The sequence below is a fragment of the Perca fluviatilis genome, chromosome 21, assembly GCF_010015445.1.
Source record: "Perca fluviatilis chromosome 21, GENO_Pfluv_1.0, whole genome shotgun sequence".
Classification (NCBI taxonomy): domain Eukaryota; kingdom Metazoa; phylum Chordata; class Actinopteri; order Perciformes; family Percidae; genus Perca; species Perca fluviatilis.
The window spans coordinates 12,837,614-12,851,856 of NC_053132.1; the positions used below are offsets into that span (position 1 = coordinate 12,837,614).

General features: G+C 39.4%; 1 protein-coding gene across 1 annotated transcript; it reads right to left on the reverse strand.

Moving 5' to 3' along the window:
* Positions 1–236: 236 nt before the first annotated feature.
* LOC120551786 (zinc finger CCHC domain-containing protein 24-like) lies at positions 237–13,520 on the reverse strand. Its single transcript, XM_039789363.1, has 4 exons — positions 12,965–13,520; positions 11,703–11,903; positions 2,961–3,125; positions 237–1,391 (listed from the first exon to the last, which is right to left on the reverse strand). The coding sequence occupies exons 1-4, from the start codon at positions 13,175–13,177 to the stop codon at positions 1,278–1,280; spliced, it is 693 nt and encodes a 230-aa protein (XP_039645297.1). The 5' UTR covers positions 13,178–13,520; the 3' UTR covers positions 237–1,277.
* Between the last annotated feature and the right edge of the window lie 723 nt (positions 13,521–14,243).

A 14,243-nucleotide genomic window follows, 5' to 3' on the forward strand; every position in this document is an offset into this window, starting at 1 on the left:
ATGAAGCCAAATCTGATTTGCTTTGCCATAAGTACATTTTACCAGATGCTTGAAAAATATTAAGAGAGATGTAGATGGATCACTTAATGTTGAAGACATTTTATCAGTTGTCAGCTATAATGTACAGCAAAATGTAGACTTCACCCCCCAAAACCTCTACTAACACATGGATATATTAAATACACTGATCTTAATTTGACTAGAGACAAACGCAGTTTTAAAGAATACCATAGAAACCGTGTTTAAAAACATTTTAATACAAAAACCTTTTAGGGACATCAAGGGATCAATCTCATGGGTCACTTAAACTAAGGCACATTAAATGGTGTTTCACACATTTTAAACTAATTAAAAGTCAGAGTGTATTTCTGTTCCATGTTCGTTTATCATCACAATTTCATTGAAATATAAAACGCCTCGAAATCAACATGCACATGCAACCTTCCACTTAATCCTTCATGATCTTTGGTACGTTCAGATTTTTACTGCTGTTTTTGTCTCATGTTACATTATGAGCCATTACAACCTCTGACCCATTAAAAAAAGCACTTTGTCAAGTCTTTCTTAGCACTGGGTGCCAAAATATAACTGCTGTAATTTATTCTATTTTTCAGGAAACAAAATGTTTCTATCATATTGCATTGCTTTTTGAAAGGACAGCCTTCCTAAAGGGTGTCTTCAGAAATACAGGCACATACTTAAGAATAAATGTTAGTTGGCTTATATATATTCCTTCACAAAGTGTAATAATAAAAAAAACAGTAATAGCTTACAAAATATATTCAAAAAGTATGTACCCTCCAGTACTGATAATACAGATAATAATGCAGATACACACTAATAGTGCATATCCTTCTTAGTAAAAACTTGTTGCATATTTTATACAGAAAACATTTCATTTAAGTTATTTCTGGAATATACAAACATGTAAAGGAGAATCTTCATCTGGAAACTTGTCGGACATAAGCGAAGACAGACACAGAGCTAAGTTTCTTAATTCACAGTTGGTGAGATTCATAGTTAAGAATATTCACATAATGATAACTAAGTAAGTTACAAGAACCCAGCAAATGCAAAGTACTCGTCTCCACTGAAAGAGCCTGTAGAAAAATGAGCCTCCTATACTGAGAAGTCACAGTGTCAAAGAGAATATGTCATGACAATAAACCGTTAGCTGCATTACGGTACAATAAAGTTAATCATGTAGTTTTAGTAATTCAAATATAAGTCCCTTTTTGATAAAACTTTGGAGGAGTACGTAAGGCGAGTAGAGTGTGTTATTGTACGCGGCGGCAGTAGTAGCCGAGGACTTTGCATTTTTCACACAGGTGTTGTGGATGCTCCTTGCTCTGGTCCGATACGTCTAACCCGTCCGGTTTCTCCAGAGGTCGCTGGAACAAAGAAACGGACAATTACTCATCACAGACAGAGCTGTTAAGGTTTAAGTCCTCAGTGTTGTTTCTGGGTATTTATGTGTTTTAATGACCTGTGGAGGAGTTTACACTCTACAGTTACACACAAATTATATTTTTTAAAGATAATTTTTTGGGGCTTTTTTTTCCTTTATTTGTAGTGACAGTGGATAGACAGGAAAGATGGGAGAGAGATGGGGATGACACGCAGCAAAGGACAGAAGGTCGGATTCAAACCCGGGCCGCTGCAAAGGGCTCAGCCTACATGGGGCGCACGCTCTTACTGGGTGAGCTAGAGGTCACCCCATACATGTTTTATTTAAGGCTGATTTTTCTATTATTTCTTTTTTTTTTTTACTCTATATTCAAAATGTCTTTAGTTCTAAGTACATAAAATCAAATTTCAATGAAATAATAGCCTTTTTGTGTTTTTAGAGAGAGTGTGGAGAATTCTTTAAAACGGTTTAGAGCATCATGTAGGGAGTTCACACTATTTAATGCACTTTTTTGATGCTAAAAAAAAATCTATTGCTGGGGGAGTTTGGACTCGTGCTTAATTCTTGGCTACGGCTGTGGTCACAGACTATGCAAAAAACACTCCTAAAGTATGTATTAAAGCTGCACGATCCTCTAAATTAATTTCATTAATAATTTTATTTTGATCAGAATATATAGTATTGTTCAGCCATTTATAGTCTGCATCAGGGTTAGGGACAGTCATGGTGGTTGGTTGATGGTGGCCATAAAGTTTGGAGAAAAATCACCTTTTTAGATGAAATGCCGTAACATTTTGCAGGATCACACAGCTGATATTAGTGTGTGTCATCTCAGTTTGTTCAGTTATGGGGGTTTATATATGATAGACCACACCTACACAAATTTAGCAACCAGTTACAGTAAAATGCTATCAAAAAATAAATGTAGTTACATTTGGTGAATTTATAATAAATAAATGAAAAAGTGTTTGCCTTCAAACCTCATGTGTCATAAAGTCCTTTATAAATTGACACATGGTGACACTATTTGCACCAAAAACTAACAACTTGTTCTTTTGGCCCATAGATTAACTTTCCACCAAACTTCATTAAATTGAGGTCCCATATATTTAAGATATTCTGCTAACTAAATAACAAATAAATGGAACAGAGAGTGTAAACCTGGGCAGAAGTAACATAACAAGACATTTCAGAATGAACCTTTTGGTTCAACGTTTCAGTCCACCAGTCTGGTATTATCATAGCAACAGATACATAAGATAGTGATCAAATCAAACATTAGTATATATTTAAATACATGTTCAGGCATTTTTGATGCCTGCAACAGTATACCAGTTCAGTTACACAGCATTTGATTTCCATAGTTAAACTGGTTAGTTTAGGACAAAGAAAACATAAAGCAGCTCTTGGCCTCAAGGGTCAAACTACAAAGAAATATACCGTAACAACCCACAGTCACAAAGCATACATTGGGTTTCCGCCATTTGTGCAGTGAAGCATTCATCTGTATATTTTCTGATTCCTTCTGTCAGTAGTTCTGGTGTACTTTTACCTGCTTATGAGGGTAAACGTTGATGTGGCACTTGATACATTCTTGTCCCATGTTGGCCCAGGAGTTCCCGCTCATCCACTTCCTCTTGCATTTAGGGCATTTATATTCACCGAAACACCTCTTCTTTCCCTGATACGGGGTCAGGCCTTCACCTTTGGGTCGAGCCTGAACAGAAATATACAGCAGACAGCAAACATTACTGACCTTGTGTGCAACCTACTTGAAGCTTTACTACATTACTTAGTAATTAAAAATCTGACATTTCTCAACGTGTAAATGTCGACAGCTTTGCAAACATTTTGGCTTTTGCCTCTCGCCACCTTTAACTGGAGGAGACTGACCTATTTGGTTTCTTTGGACGGCAGTCAATTCAAAGCTCTGCGTGGTTAGAACGGGAAGTGATAGCAACCCTGTTGGTGCTCAAGAGAGTCAAGTTTATGGAGTAGTTTTGACTTAGGAATGAGATGGATTATTTGTGGCTTCTGTCAATGCAAGTTAAAGCGCTCATTTACTTTGATGCTTGATTACTGCGGCCCTGGAAGGGTGAACCTTGCATTTCAAAGGAACCTAAATTATCTAACCTGTAGAAGGACAGTGTAGAAATGTAGAAGATGTCGAAAAGTTTAAATTATTTTAAGGAAGTTGGGATATATTGTAATGTTTAAGTGTAATGTATTCGTTGGACAGAAATGAAGGAGTCTCAGCTTTCCCAATGAACTCCCTCCCTCCTGCTGTGTTCCCGAGGGACCATAAAAGAAGGCCCCAGCCTGTGGGGGGACCAATGGGAGAGGCCCTCCCTGCTATAGGACAAATACCTTAGCCTCTCAGTCATCCCTCCCAGCTGGCTCCGACCCACCAATCAGGACACAAAAGATCTTAGCGGGGAGGAAATAAAACCCAGATGAACTCTGCACTTGTATAACATAACAAAATCTTAAACCCATCACAACTAAATAATTTCGACAAGACTGGTTTAAATTAAAAGCACCTCGGCTGAAAAGTAGGGCAAGTCAAAATTAAGAATCTGCACCACCAGAGGAGCCAAACTTCAAATCTTGTTTTGATTTCACAGCAGGAACATATGTCTGGTTCAAAACTTCTTACAAATAATTTCTATTCATTTCCAGGACTACATGTGTTTAACAAAATACGTTTAAGGTTACAACAGTCAAGCCCCTGACTGTGAAGTCCATTGTGAAGCATTTTGATTCCTGAGTTTGCCTCATTTAGCCACCATGAGGCACTGTGGGAGGTCACTTTTGATGGCAGCCCTCTTTCCCAAGCGCCTAAAGGGAGAGCAGACGGAGCATCATCTTCCTGAGGGAGGAAACAGCTTTCATTCTGCAGAACAAGCAAAACAAACTCTACCTAAAGTCTGGAGCCCACAGGGCAGCAAAGGGCATGGCACAGTCCGGAGTTTCCACCGGTCCCATCAAAGATGAGACACTGACAACCGGCAAATGAAAATCAAACTCATGACCCAACAGTGACTGGAGGCTCTTATGGAAAGCAGGAAAGTTTGAGTGAATGCAGAGAAATGCACAAATCTGTCATCAAGCCTTCTGCACTCATGACAAAACAAGTCTATTCAACACACAGAGGAATATTTTTCATTGTCTGCCTTGAAGATGCATTTTGGATAGTTAATATTTTTTAAATAAATATTTTTTGAACTAAGACAATGTGTGTGTGGGATGGGCAATATAGCCAAGATTGATATTTCAATATTAGTCAGGATTTTATTCTCCAATATCTATATCACAATAGGCTATAGCTAATGTGTGCAAAATGATGTGGAAAGCAGTCTAAATGAAACAATTTTACACGGCTACTGTACATCATTTGTTAGTTAAATGCCATTTTAGGTGTTTTGTAAAACAGTAACATGATTTGATCATATCACAATATTTCAATGAAAAAGGGTGCAACACTCTAAAAATGGAAAATGTGTTCAAGTCTACAGCCATGCAAGCGACAGCATGGCCATGCTAGCGACAGCCATGCTAGCGACAGCCATGCTAGTGGTTCACTTTGCCACATCGGTGCTTTAAACTAAATGCTAACGTCGGCATGCTAACATGCTTACAATGGCAATGCTAACATGCTGATGTGTAGCAGTTTAGTTTTTAGTTTAGTGTGTTACCATGCTAACATTTGCTAATTAGCACTGAACACAAAGAACGGCAATGTCATTAGTTTTGCAGCTATTTGATTAATAAACCAAAGTATTAGAGAAATCCAATTTTTGATCTGATGATGGTGCTAAACGAAAAGTTAAGCGGCCACCAAAGTTATTACTATTCATCCTGAGGGGGGCATGAATGCCTGTACCAAATTTCATGCCAATCAATCCAATAGTTGTCGGGACATGTCACTTTAAACCGCGCTACAAACTACATGTAAAGTCAGGGGATCTCCAAAGTCATTAGGCTCCATCTTCAGGGGACAATGAATGTCTGTTCCAAAGTTAATGTTAATCCATCCAATAGTTTTTTTAAAGATGTTTTAGTATGGACCAAAGTGGTGGATCAACTGAGCGACTAACATTGCCATCCCTGAAGCCACGCCAGTAGTATGGCTAAAAACACAAAGGAATGATGTTTTAGGCTTAGTTAGTTTTTTGGTCACCTTTTTTTGTAGGCTTAAAGTAAAGAATTTACATTTTCTCCCAAAACAGATTCTTCATATTTGATGGAAGATCTTTGCAGCCTGAGACCATGTGTTAGAAACAGCATTGTTTTAAGATAAATAGATGTTAAATTCATTTATTATGTGCATTAACAACTCATCCCATCCAAAAGCCATAACTCCAGTTGTGTAACTTAAATCAGCCCCAGAGTATGCAAAGCGATGTAAAGCCAGATTTTAAGGGCTGCAGAAGATAAGCTTGGCTTGGATCCTTGCTGCCTGGTGAGAGAGGCCCAGGACGTTGGCTGCCTCCCTCTGCCATCATCTGGAAACCATCAGGATAAACAATGGACTACTCCAAATCCTCCCCCCCTGACCCCCTCCTCCTTTCTCTCTCCCTCATTCACTCTCTCCCCCACTTCCATAACCCCATGAGACATTCATCCTGGAAAACACAGCAACACCAAGCCTATTGGATACCATGTGGTCAATTACTCCACACTAACAAACCCGCAGTGCTCTCTCTCTCCCTAGCTGGGTTTAATTTGTATCAGACCCCCACAGCATCAGGGAGAAGCCCAGCTGTTACCAAAGCAAAACAACACATTACTGCCCGGACTGAAATCCACAGCAATAGGTCTGAGTGATACTTTTCATTATTTTATGAAATTAATGGAGGGTTTAAAGCAACAAACGAATGACTTTCCATGTTCCTTAAGAGAGAGAGAGAGAGACTTTTTTTATGGAAGACAATTATTACTGCATCCAAAGAGAGGTCAAAAGATTAGTTGAGTAATTGTTAACAATAATCAATGAATTGCTGGTTATTTATTTATCTCCAGATTTTCAATCTTGCATCAATCCCTTTGTTTAGAGCACGCAGCCAATGCAGCCAAACTAGCGGAACGATTTCCTCACACACACACACACACACATTCACAGACATTATTCTTCTCAGCATCTATTTAACGCACAGTGCTGTTTTCATAGAAGGAGGATTATCGACCAAAACACACTCTGCTCCATCCAGAGTCTGACTGAGCGCCAGTCCTGGCTGTGGGCAAGTTGATGACACACACAGCTGTAAAGTGGCGTTATGTTTCGCAAAGGGTGAGTGACAGGGGCGGGTGGGCTGGCAGACAAACAAGAAATGCAACAGCACAATATTCCCAACGTCTGTTCAAAAACCCAGCTGAGCGAGATTCAAGAAGGGAAAATCTTACAACTGTAGGTTGCCAATGAGTTTAATTTCATTGTCATTTTCAGTAGTTGGTGAAGTTACAGTCAGTGTTGCACTGTGAGAATGATACATTTTAACGGCTGTCAATTGGGATAACAAGAACGCACAATAATTTATTTTGAAATGGCAGTGAAAATGTCTCTGATAGGTGTACAGTAGGCATAACAGCATTTCACAGCATCTGTTAATGACTGAATTGCTACCTTCATACCTTCTACTCAACCAAATGCAGACAACCTGCTAGCAAATAAGTGTGAGAAAAAATCCATTAAGGAGATCAATCCTTTCTGTCTTTCTGTCATTAATCCTCCCTCATAATAAATGAGTAATAGTAGTAATAGTAACTTTTAGCAGGGCTGATCTAAATCTTTGAAAGCAACTCAAATCCCCAAATTTGCTGTAGAGTCCCTGAAACCCAAAATTGTGTATGCAAACTTTTTATAATCACAAAATTTAGTATGGCACCCCCAAATACCATTAGTTAATATTGTTGTTTTAAAATCTCAAATATGTGTTATACCTCCCCAAAATGTAATTCTTATAATCACTATATTAAGTAGTAATTTTTATTTATTTTATAACCAACAACATTAGGAGACAACATAATGGATACTGTAAACACAAAACAAGTTTAAGAAAAGAAATCTCCGTTTGAACTTCTACAAATCCATGACAACGGAATTCTAACTCCTGTATGAAGATCATTTAATATGATTGAAACCTTCAGAACACTAATAGTCCAGGTTAGATTGTTTTGTCAACAGGTTAGATTGTTTTGTCAAGCTATTTCCAAATTCAGTAATGAGATTCGACCCTCAGGAATAACTTTTATTTTTGACAGGTTTGACTTGGATTAAATCATAGATATTTTTATTGTTTTATAGCTATGATTTGAATATTGATAATGGGATCAGTGTTGTGTTTTTGGACAGGACACTACTTCAGGTGGGAACGATACAGTTCATCGCCGAATATGTGGTGAATCTCAAGCAACACTGTCTGATTACTGATGCTCTGGTCCTTTTGTTTTCACTGCTGATAAAAGTCTTATCTGTCCTCAGTATGCTGTCTGTTGCTTTTGGCCGGATCATCTGTTGAGGAGGATGAGCAAGATAGAGGAAACCCTGGTATGTGGGGTAGATAGACTCCCTCTGATAAACAGAGGCTGTCATCTATTCAAAGCTAATGAACATATAGGAAAAGAATTCTGTGAAGAGCTCAGTTTTTACATGGTTGCATGTTTTCAAGATACATCACTTTTGTTATCCTGGATGGTCATTGTGGATTACAGAGGCGGAGGTAATGGAAATGAGGGTGAAATATAAAAGAGCTGCTAAAGGATGCTACTAGAATGTCGTTGATTCTTATGTTGTGGTGTTAGATGGTGGTCTTAATAGTAGAGTTTTTCCTGTCTGATAAAGAATAAAGAAATCTGTGTGGATTACTAAATACTATAGGGTATTATGTTACGTTAAAGGAAAAGTGACATTTTGGTAAATACACTTTCTTGCCAAGAGTAAGTAAGTATGTTGATACCGTTCTCATATCTCTACGCTAAATATGAAGCTACTGCCGGCAGCCAGCTAGCTTAGCTTAACGCAAAGAGTGGAAACTGGGGGAAAGAGCTAGCCAGGCTCCTTTTTAAAGTTCACAAATTTACACTTTGCATCTTGTCTGTTTAATCTGTATGAAAATGAAGGGGAAGAAAGCGCTAAGGCTATTTCCTGGTAAAAAAAAACTTTTCCTTTAATGATGAGCAACAAAATAGAGTTATTGTAAGGATATTGGATTATGGGATGATAAATAAGTAATTTAAAACTATCTGTTTCAGTCTTCAAAGACCAAATATAAATCAAGATATTCCTTCTGCAAGCCTTGCAATTATCACAAGTTCCTCTTTCCAAAGTAATTATTAAAGCAGACGTTTGCCTTCCATTCAAATCTGATTAAACTGTAACTGTAAAGACATACATCCACTTCCTGTGCTACCCACTGTTTCCAAAAACACATTCTGGCTACAGACATTTCTGGGAAGCTGATCACTGGCCCTTTAAACGAGTGTCCTACAGCCGCTCCTCTGCAGAGACAGAGACAGAGAGAGACGGAGATGACTGCAGCCAAGCAGAGCTGAGCGAACAATACAGCCTGACTTCCTGACCTTTGGTTCCACGGCCCCTCTGGAGAAACAATGCTCTCCTTATTTAGCCCAGGCTCTTCCCACCATACACCCATGTACTGTCAGCACACTGTCACTAGTGTATTCTCTTTACAGTAACCGGGTTCAGCTACTTAATTGGCAAAGGGTCATTAAAATGTTGTGACCCTGGGTTAAGGGGTAAAAGGTGTTGAACGTGCAACTCATTTGGTCGCTTGGGTGAAAATTAAAACAGTTTTACATTCAAAACAGTACAGAAGACTGTTGATTTTCAGATGAAGACATTAAGTTAAGAGATTTTTCTGCAACCCAACACATAGTAAGACATCAAACGTGTACCAACAGTAGGTACAGTATTTCAGAGCTAAAATGCCTCAGATTCCAGCCAACAAGAACAAAAAGCAGTTTGTTCATTAGTTACAGCTTCAGAAGAACGTTCAGCTCAACTTCAACTGAAGAGGCCTTTTGTCATGACAACGGCCGTAATCTTGCGATGGGTCTGAAATATTAGCAACACATGATAAAATCTGACATCATCTTTCTAAAGCGGCTGACAGCCAGCCAGCAGAAATGGTTTCCAGATTTTGCACATTTAAAGGGGCATGGCTGCAAAGAAGAATCGTAAATATCTCAGACTAATCCTTTGACGTCTTAACCCTCTAGTGAAGAAAGTAACCCAACTCTCCACTATGCTTGTCAACAGGATGTTTAACATGGATAGCATATCTAATACCTTTCAGTGTGGCTGCAACTCAAATGCATGGGCTCCACCTTAAGTAGCATAATTTTTCATCTCCTAAGGCTTCCACTGAGGTACCATGTGTTCCTTTATCAAAGAAAGATGACTTTTTAGAGTTGACATGGGCCCCATTCCACCCAGAGAGAGGCTGTTAAAGGCCCTGCACACCCACTTCCTGTGTGCTTCTTCTCTCATCTTACTGAGTCGTGACATTCTTTGATTCCTGTCCACTGTGGCTCCATTGCAAACCAGTCAGCTATGGAAGCCCGCAACAAACAGTCCAAAGGAACTCGCTGCTGCTAATAATATGTTTTATTCCACACCATTAAAAAAACAGCTTTTAAAGTGATTTTACTATGCTTTAATGTTTGCCTCTCTATTCTTCATTTGAAAGAAACATGTTGTGCAAAAACTGGTGTTTTAAGGGTGTAGCCTACACAGTGTCCCCTCTAGTCAGGTTATACATCAATGAGGCCCTAAAAACTGATATATACTAAAAAATAAGTATCAGTTTAAAAAGATGTTTGAAATAAACTCTCAGCTATTTTCAAACGTATGTCTGAATCTGACAAAACCGACAGTCACACACACTTTCTGCCGCATCAGTCCAGGTGTGCACAGTTGTGAAAATGTTAAGAGCTATAAGCTTACTGCAAATTATTTTCTCCACATTCCTCACATTCCTCCACTGTCTTCACTGCTGAACTGCACCAATCTTCTCTGTGTTGGCAGTGATGAAGGTGACAAGCTCTCAGAGACAAGGCTAGAGGAGAGAGTGTGTGAAGAAATGTGACCAGGACAGATGTGAGCTGATAGACGGACTCTTCCCACATTTCTGCTCCTTGTTTTTTTTTTTTTTGGGGGCTTTTTCGACCTTTATTTCGACAGGACAGCTGAACTGCTAACCTGGCTATGTCCAAAAGTAACACAATCTAAAGATCATTTATTAACATATCTAATTTCTTTAATCCATACAAAAATCAAAGTGTAAAACCGATAATTCACTGGTTTTGCCAGACTTGCTAGTCTCTATGCTAAGCTAAGCTAACAAGCTGCTGACTCCAGCAACATATTTAAAGGTAAAGACGTCAGACTCTAAACTCTCGCCTTGAGAGCATATAAGTGTATTTCTGAAAAAAATTCCAACTATGGTTTCAACCTCATACAGCAGGAATTTAACACACCAACGAATGTGGCTACCCGTGTTGTCAAATTAAATATTTTGTAATATTATAGCATATAAATTGATCTCTTGCATCAACAACGTCTTATGTTTTAGCAATAGCCTACCCCCTATTAGATGTTTGACATTGAAGAAATTGCAAGAAGATTCCGTATTATTATCTATGGAATTATGTTTCAGCTTTTACACTAGCAAAACCTCTGCTTGCCTCCGAAAAGGAAGCAATTACACTTACTAAAACTCTTTTACATAAATTGACCAGTAAAAGTTTACCAGCTATTTGAATTTCAACTTTTTGCTACCTTGCTTCCTGTCCATCAGCCATGTGATTATTTGCATTTCACATAACAAATGTCAGGCATTTCCGTATGAACATGATCAATGGGGAACCGCAGCAGCACATAAAGCAGTGGTAATATTTCTCTCTTGTTTGGAGTAGAGGTCGTGCCTAGTTTCACAGAAAAACCTGTCATCCTTCATTAAAGCCAGCTCCCAGATCCAATCTGGCATCTGCTGCTCATTACCAACCTGCGGTGGTACATCTAACTCAAATATGTGCTGAGGAATCTATTTCGCACTGAAAAAAGAATACAAACATTATACAACTAGGGGGAAGCTTGTTAATTTGAAGTGAGAACCAGATCCAGTATGTCACCATATTCCCATAATGACTTTCACCTCATCAGACAGCATCTCATATGTTCTATGAAACACGCTGACACATTTTATGGACAGCTCAACACAATGCACAGCAGTTTCTGCACCTGACTGATGTGCAGCACCACCGACTGGCTCACCTGAGGGCAATCTTTGATGTAGTGGCCTTTGTTGAAGCAAAGGTGGCACAGGTAGTTGGGCGGCGGCCTTTTGCTGGGTTTGCGTGTCTCAGGGGACAGGGAGAGGTCAGAGAAATGGTCCGCCAGAGAGCTCAGGCCGTCCACGATATTGTTGAGGGACCCGTAGGGCGAGGAGCTCTTGTAGAAATTGTTATTCAAGGCCTGTCAGAGAAAAAAGAAGTATATTGTTGTGACTCTTCAATGAAAGACCATTTCAGGCAGCATGTCAGTCCATCACCCTGATTGATTCTCCTGTTTGTGTCACTGACAGTAGCCGACATTATTTCAATTCTGCAGATGTGCTGCCTTTATTGCATTTACACTGTGGGCCAATAGTGTCCATTTCCTCGTCAGAACAAAATGCCTTTGTAATGCATTCTTCTAACTTGTTCTATAGGCATGGCACAATCAGCATCATTGTGTGCCTCTGGAGGAGACGGGTGCTATGGCACCAGAAGGACAAACATGAAGAACAGCCTGCAGAAACTGGCTGTTTACTCTGAAGCAGAAAGAGAATTGTGATCAGATGCACATTGCAGTGGGTAATGTTCTGCATGAGACATCAAACCACTGCATGTCTGTGGCATGTATGCACTAAGTTACAGTATGCCATTTGAATTGTTTCATTTATTGTTGGTTAAAAAGTGATTTTCTAAGTTAAAGTACAGCAAATTGCGATTTTTATGCCAATATTTTAACCACAACTCCCTTTTTAATGAGTTATGTTCATTTTCCTTACTTTTCCTAAATGGGTCAGTATTAAATTAAGCAGCACCAAGCCCCACTGAGCACAGCATACTCCTCTGACCAAGCAGAGGCCAGTCAGGGTGAACTCTAACATTTTTAAAACCTTGTGAGAGGTCTTTCTCAACCTGCCATTCCTCCTCCAGCTGCGCACTGACACCAGAACAGTCTGAACACACTCAGGCACTATACCAGAGTACAAAACACATATTCATGTGCTACCCACTCACCACAGTGCGACCCAATGAAGGCATGCAGGTGAGGTTTACTGTATGGGTAACAAAAATAAGCTGGAGTGAAACGTGTAGGCCTATATAATATTCATTTTAAGAGAGAGGTTTATGACATGAAGCAAAAGAAGAAGAAAAAAAGAATGAGTGGGTGAAAGTTTTAACAACGCATACATGTTGTAAACTACCATGCAACGTGTTAATCACTACTGAGCGCGTTATGACTGCGTAACATGACATGAATTCTACCTCACTCCTCAGATGGAAGAAGTTGTTGAGATAGTTGGCGCTCAGATCAGCTGCGCTGCGCTTGGAGATGTTGATGTCCTGAGGAGAACAGTCCGACTCGGCTTTGAACGCATCAAAAGTGCTGCTCTGAGTGTCTTGCAAAGACATATAGACCCAGTTGAGCAGCTGTGCAGGTTGGTACACAGGGGCACCAGTCTCTATTGCAGACATCATATTGTTTTTGGAGGACTGCGCCTCTTGGAACAGCACCGTCAGTACCGCCGGATTTTCTGGATCACACAACTTCTTTCAGTCATCCCCCTTGCTCCCCTTGCTCCGGCTGGATGGGTGTGATCCTTCTTTCACCTGGGGAGCCCTGATGGACCCCAAGTAACGGGACAACAGTCACGGGGGAGGGTGCAGTGGCAGCATGAAGCGCAAAAGCCTGAATGCCAGTGGGAAGCGTGAAGCAGCGCTCAAGCCAGGACTATGTGCTGCGTCACAGCGAATAGGAGGTCCAACATGAGTTTGCATCGTTATTTCTGACTAATAAAGTCAAAGAGATTTCTTTTAGAATGCTTCATAGGTTTTACCTAACCAACCACTATTTACAGAAGCTCAAAAAAGACAATGTAAACTGTACATTCTGTGGGAATCAAAGAGAAACTCTTTTATTTTGGTTATGCCCTCATACTAAATTACTTTGGAGTAAACTGTCTCGATACTTAGCTGGTCTTATTTACCCTGAATTCTCCTTGTGCTGGGAAAATGTACTTTTTGTTTTCATTAACTATTAACATTAACACAAATATCAACCAATCTTAACCAAATTTTACATCCATAAGTCCAAATTCCAAAATAAAACACCTAACTTCATAGAGCTGTGCATTCACATTAAACACTATATTTCTACTATATCCTGTTGCAGTAATAAGGCTGTTAGAACACACACACACACACACACACACACACACACACACACACACACACTATTTGTACCTACTTTTCAAATGCTTTAGGCTATGTAAATTGAGTTGTTTGAGTTTTATTATTGTTTTATTTTTTGTATGTCCCCTGGCGTACTTGACCTGTTTGTATTGTATACACTTGTGGCTGTATACTTGTTATGTGCTCAATCAAAAAAATATATATATTTCGTTCTGCTTAACTTTTCTAACCTGACTCCGTCAGATAGATTGCTTCGCATTTGCTCGGCATATGGAAAACTGGAGCTCGCGAGATCAGGACAGTCTCACAAGGCTATAACTTTTCCTCCTAGGCTACCTATATATGGAGCCTA